The 6,000-nt window shown below is 43.8% G+C and overlaps 1 protein-coding gene across 1 annotated transcript in view; it reads left to right on the top strand.

The window, feature by feature from the left end:
* Positions 1-1,332: 1,332 nt before the first annotated feature.
* Positions 1,333-6,000, top strand: part of ADGRB3 (adhesion G protein-coupled receptor B3) — a gene marked incomplete at both ends in the record, with an annotated part of 464,924 nt that continues 460,256 nt past the window's right edge. Inside the window, one exon of the mRNA XM_080614849.1 lies at positions 1,333-2,086. Within this exon, the coding sequence (XP_080470975.1) occupies positions 1,333-2,086 (754 nt within the window). The remainder of the gene's footprint in view (positions 2,087-6,000) is intronic.

The raw sequence follows: 6,000 nt of genomic DNA, 5'->3' as shown, positions 1-6,000 counted from the left end.
TAACAGTGCCTCTGTGTGTGTGTCTGCCTCTGCTTACAGAGCAACAGTGGAAGAGACTGCAATCTAGAGAGTTTCAAAATTGGGTTGGCATCACTTCTGTCTGCTTGCATTTAAGAGAAGGCAAAAAGCTTCTCATTTGTAAGAGAAAAACAACTTCTTAAAGGTTAATGCTGAAAACGTTCAATTTGATTTTTTTTGAATAACGTTACAGAGGTAAATATAACTAAGATTCACTTTACTAACCTGGGCCACTGTTAAGAGAATAGAGCATGTGGAGGCTGTGACAGTTGACAGGTGCAGTAAAACAGCTTTATGTGGAGATACTAGCAGAGAAAATGTAATGTCTTTCATCATTCAAATGCATGTCTGCAAAATGCAGGAGCTAATCAGACAGTACAAGGTATTTGTAATAAGAGGGCAAGTGCAGTTCAATGGGTGCAGGGATCCTACTGTAGCATTGACAGCTATATAGAGCTACTGTTTGTAGGTACTAATACAGTGATCCATTTTATACATCCTTAGGGGTTGAAGCACATTGAAATTAATATCCAAAAAAGCTGGTACTTAGTGGTAGTGTCAGACCAGCACTAGTTTCATCTGTCTTTGTTTCTTTCTCCAGTAGCCTCAAAATTTTAGCAATATATTAATCTCAGCATTTCTTGCCTGGGTTTGCTTTTTATAGGGACCTCTGTATACCGCATGGCCAGGGTGAGGCCATATAGGCATATTAGAGATACCCTCCCATCTGTAGCAAATAATAATTTGTGTGGTTTTAGTTACGGCTTTAATTCTTCACAGCTATTTCTCAGATTTAATAGAAAAATAACACATAACAAGAGATGCTACTGGCTTTCTTGTTCTGTACCAGTGGAATTCTGCATGTGCGTATTGTATATGCAGATATATGACTATAGCAGGCTACTTATTTACTTTTTGAAGAAATAAATAAATAAAAAGCCCTTTTATCAGTCTGCGGGATGAGGCGCCTGGGCTTTTACCTAAGCTGAGCGCTTCTGGTGCTCGCCATGATGACAACAGCGTAGACAGGAGAGGACATTCCTATTAATAATCTAATAGATGTTGGTTTTGTTCAATTTGACTGTAGAGGCCGTGGCTGTTGCGACGGCCACGTGATGGCGCTGCGCTCACGGCAGTTTTCCCGGCCCTCGCCTTATAAAATACAAATTACCTGCCCTTCTTTCTGAAAGGGGCTCGAACTGCAAGCTTGAAAACAGCTGGCTCGAATATTGGAAGGAGTTTGGTTTTCTATGCGTGAAGAATTCTACTTGCATTTTTATTTCATTTCATCTCCTGCAGGCCAAATGACATAGGATGAAGGCTGTTCGTAATTTGCTGATTTATATATTTTCCACCTATCTACTGGTTATGTTTGGATTTAATGCTGCCCAAGACTTCTGGTGTTCCACGCTGGTGAAGGGGGTCATTTATGGATCGTATTCTGTAAGTGAAATGTTTCCTAAAAACTTCACAAACTGCACTTGGACGCTGGAAAATCCAGATCCGACCAAATATAGTATTTACCTGAAATTTTCCAAAAAGGACTTCAGCTGCTCCAACTTTTCTCTCTTGGCTTATCAGTTTGATCATTTTTCCCATGAAAAAATAAAGGATCTTTTAAAAAATAACCATTCTATAATGCAGCTCTGCGATTCCAAGAATGCTTTTGTATTTCTGCAGTATGATAAGAATTTTATTCAGATACGCCGTGTCTATCCTATCGATTTCCCAGGATTACACAAAAAAGAAGACGACCAAAAATCCTTCTTTGAGTTTTTGGTGTTGAACAAGGTGAGCCCAAGCCAGTTTGGGTGCCATGTGTTATGCACTTGGTTGGAGAGCTGCTTGAAATCTGAGAATGGGAGAACCGAGTCCTGTGGGATCATGTATACAAAATGCACCTGCCCTCAGCATTTGGGAGAATGGGGAATAGACGACCAGTCCCTGGTGTTGCTCAACAACGTTGTGCTGCCCCTCAATGAGCAGACGGAGGGTTGCCTGACCCAGGAGCTGCAAACCACCCAGGTCTGCAACCTCACCAGAGAAGCCAAACGGCCACCTAAAGAAGGTAGGTTCTTCTTGGGGGGGTGGTGGTGGTGTGTGTGAGCTAAATCCCACACCAGTGTGTAGGTCCAGCTACCAGCTCTCCTCAATACTCACATTCATTTGACCTGCTCTCCACTCCAGCTTGCCTATAGATGAGGCAAAAGGGCTGGAGAAGATGCACTATCCCTCAGGGCATGGAAGGCTGTATTCCCATTTCTAAACTGGCCTAACCTTCAGTATATAGTTCTGCTGAGCACTGTTGAGGCTCCTCGTAAGTAGATCCATCTGCTTTCAGCTCCCACTTACAGTAATGCCCACAGGTGGTGAGACAGGAATCTCTCTCCCCCTCACCACCTCTTTATTGCAACCACTCAGCTACAAAATCTTGGCTGTCTTTATATGATCCCTTGACTTTGCAAGGAAAACACTTCCAAAGGCATGTGGGCAATATGACTAAAAGACGAAGAGATTTACCATGGTGAGGACACCTGGTTCCAAGTGGGCCAAAGCTGAACAAATCTAAAAAAACCCCAAAAGCAAATGCAGTTCTTCAGGGTAAACCCTGTGCCTAAGATGCCTAGAGACTTGAAGCACTGCGCATTCAGGACATGCTGGGAGCTCTGCAAAGGGGCTACAGGCTGCTGCTGCACCCCTTCTCCAGGCAGCCTTGGCTCCAGCAGACAAGGCTCCGAATCTCATGGCAGTATTAGTGTGTGGGAGTTGATGTCTCGGTCCCAACAGCTCTTTCATGTCCCCATGGGAAACATGAGGGTTGTGGAAGGGTGGGAAGGCAAAGGGTCCAGCAATTAGGATGGCAGCTGTCTGCCTAGCCTCTCTGCTTCATACCTCCTATTTTGGCCTTCTGACATTTTGGGGAGGTCGGGGGGGTGATTTTGGGAAGAACACTGGGGATTGGAGGCAGGAGGAAGCACAGGCTGAACCTAGATGGGGGACTCTGGCTGCAACCTGTGGGTGAAAGGGTCCCTCAGAGCAGCAATGTGGGAATGGGTGAAGGGGGGGGGAATGTGCCCATGCGGCAAGGGATAAATCATCCAGCCCAGGGTATTGCATTTTAATGCAGGAAATGTTCTCTCTCTCCTTGTTTTCTGCATAGCCACAAAGCTCCCAGTCTGTGGCGAGGCAGTGCCAAGCTCCCAGCCCCCCTAATAGAAGTTGCTTTGTGGAGGAATGTAACATTGACACGTTGTTAGGAGAGGATTTTCTTTAAGGGCAGCCAAGCCTCAGTGCTGTGGGAGAAGAAAAGCTGGACTCGCTCCAGCTGCCGCGGTGCCAGCGGCCGCGGGCAGGGCCCGGGGGAGGGAGGGAAAGACGAGGGATCCTTTCGGTGTCTTGCGGGTCAGCGCCTCTGTCAGCACCCAACGGCTCGGAGCCCAGGAACCAGGGGTCTGAACTGAGGGGCGCTCTCCCACTGTTCCCGTCTCTGAGCAGCCCGTGCAGCGGCGGGAACGGTCTTTAAGGCTGTTCAGAGCTAACAAGCGCCCTGGGAGGGGGAGGAGGCAGCCGCCGCCGTGCGGGAGACCCAAACGCTGCGGGGGTGCGGGGCCCGGAAGTTAGGGGCCCCTCCACCTCCGTCGTGTTTGTCGTCGGGGGCACTTGGAAGCCGCGGAGCCCGTTATAAAACACAAACGCCGCAACCCCAGAGGGGCGGAGGAAGCGCAGCTGCGGTGCGCTGCTCACTCACTCCCATGGCGGGAGAAAGGCTCATCCTCCATCCTTCCTCCCCGGCCCTGATTTCCATCCTAAGGTGCCGCCTTGTCGGTGGAGCTGGGCAGGAGGAGTGCGAGCACAGAGAGTGCACCGTGCCGCTCTCAAAAACACGACGAGTCCCAGGGGGATGCGTGTCTCCCAGTTAAAAGCACCTATTTCTGAAATGTGCTGAGTGGAAAGGACAGAGGAAGCTTAAGGGCAAACACTTTTTTTTTTTTCCCTTACATTTTGAAACACATTTCTAACATATCTTGCTTCCAATTTCAGACATATTATAATTCTTGCCCCTACTTGTGGGTTTTCTTGGGTATGAGTTTGAGAAATGGCTTTGTTAGAGGGGGTGGAAATGTTGTTTGATAGCAGGAAGGTTTCTTTCACTTGTTTTTCACTGTACTCAATGATTTTCTGGTGTTGCTGAGAATTTGGACATTAATATAATTATTTTAATGTTTTATTTAATTACCTTAATGCAATTTGGAAATTGTTCATGAGATTGTTACTGAAAGTTATAATCAGCAAATTAAGCGTCATGGTACTTCTCAGTAGTAGTATGCTCTTCATCTTCCATTCACTATTTAAAGCATTTCCCCCTTTCCTCAGAATGCTAAAAATCTTCAGGAGACATATGTTGAGTCTTTGTTTTCTGTAGATATATACAGTCACACTTAACCAAGCACGAGTCAGTGCATTTCTATGTACAAAGCTGGTTTGTGGTTTGGTTGGAGGCTTGACTGAGGGATCAAACTGTAGAATATTCCTGCTGCAAACATAATGTAATTCATCACTTGTATCAGTAGACATTTAGGCAAGACATGCAAATTTTATTTTCACAGGCAACCTGTTTCAAGTTAGATCGGCACAGGAAGCAAAAATAAGGTTGACCAGTAACTAAGAGAATGGTTTCTTCTTGTCAGAGTTCATAGTGGCAGCTGAGAGTACAGTTTGTTAGTGTAAGTTGAGTCTGAAGGGAAATGGAGATTGCCTAACACAGTGAAAGTGCTCCAGACTTGGTAAGATGGTGTTTTATGAATTCATGTATTACTGACATCGCCTAGCAATGACTTTCCAAACGGAACTGCAAAGACCTGACAGCTTTCTGCAGTATTATGCATACCCTTCCATCCTTCAGATTTGCTTTCATGGAGCTTGAGTGTATGAAGTGCAAAATCTTTTCCTCAGACTATTTTCAGTCACATTTTTGAACCATAATGTTAATAGATAGCATTTAGATTAAAACCTACTGTTTCTTTTTTGAATCTCTGAAGATTTTTACAGCTTTGAATATGATAAATGGCTTAGGAAAATGGTTGAAAGTCAGTATTTTTCCTTTTTAAAGAAGTGTTGCATTTTACAAAAGATGTGACAAGTATACAATGGATGATTGTGTTTCTAACAGTGCTGAAGTGTTGAACAATAAAAGGAACTAGGTCAAAAAAATGAAGCTTTTTATTTATTTTTTTTTTTTTTTAATAGAATTGTTTGGAAATACATGGTTTAGTCAGCATTTTTTCCATAGCCAGATCATCTGTGGTGTCACTGATTAAAGCAATATTGAAAATCGCCACATTTTCACTAAGACCCAATTTCATTGTATCTTGGTACTTTTCCATGGCTTTACATCTGAGATGCTTAGCCTGGATCAAAGCACTAGCAAATAGATCTCAATGAACACTCTGGCAAGGTCCTGAATTTAAGGGCTTGGGGGAATTTGTCTACTTGATCTTCAGTGCTGTGACTGAAGTATCTCATGAAGTTTCTATCAGTAAGACAGGGCTCAGTCTGTGGATCTATAAAGCCTTTGCGTGTAGTCAATCCATACAATTTTCTGAATGATGACACTAAGAATGTAAAAATGTCTTTTCTTATTGTGACCATTACAAAGCCATAATATTATTGTGGGGTTTTACAAGTTAGAAACTAAGACAGCTTCCCCCGGTGTTTTACTGTCATATCTGACAGGGGCCATCATAAAACAATGAAAACAGTTTTTTTGGCATCTTACTTATCCAACAGAAACAAAGAAGAGAGGGGGTATTCACATTAATTAAATCTTGGCATGTGTCATTACAGCCTTAATCTTACATATCTTCTTCAACCACTCTAAAATAATTGTAGTAGGGATTTCTTAATATGCTAGAAATGCAGCATTGGTCAACTTTGTCACAGATTCTAACATCTCACTGTCTACTAGCATCTCTGGATTCAACA

Source organism: Psittacula echo (genome assembly GCF_963264785.1).
Source record: "Psittacula echo genome assembly, chromosome: 4".
NCBI classification, from domain to species: domain Eukaryota; kingdom Metazoa; phylum Chordata; class Aves; order Psittaciformes; family Psittacidae; genus Psittacula; species Psittacula echo.
The sequence above is the reverse complement of the archived record's forward strand: the minus strand, read 5'-3'. Positions and strand labels throughout refer to the sequence as shown.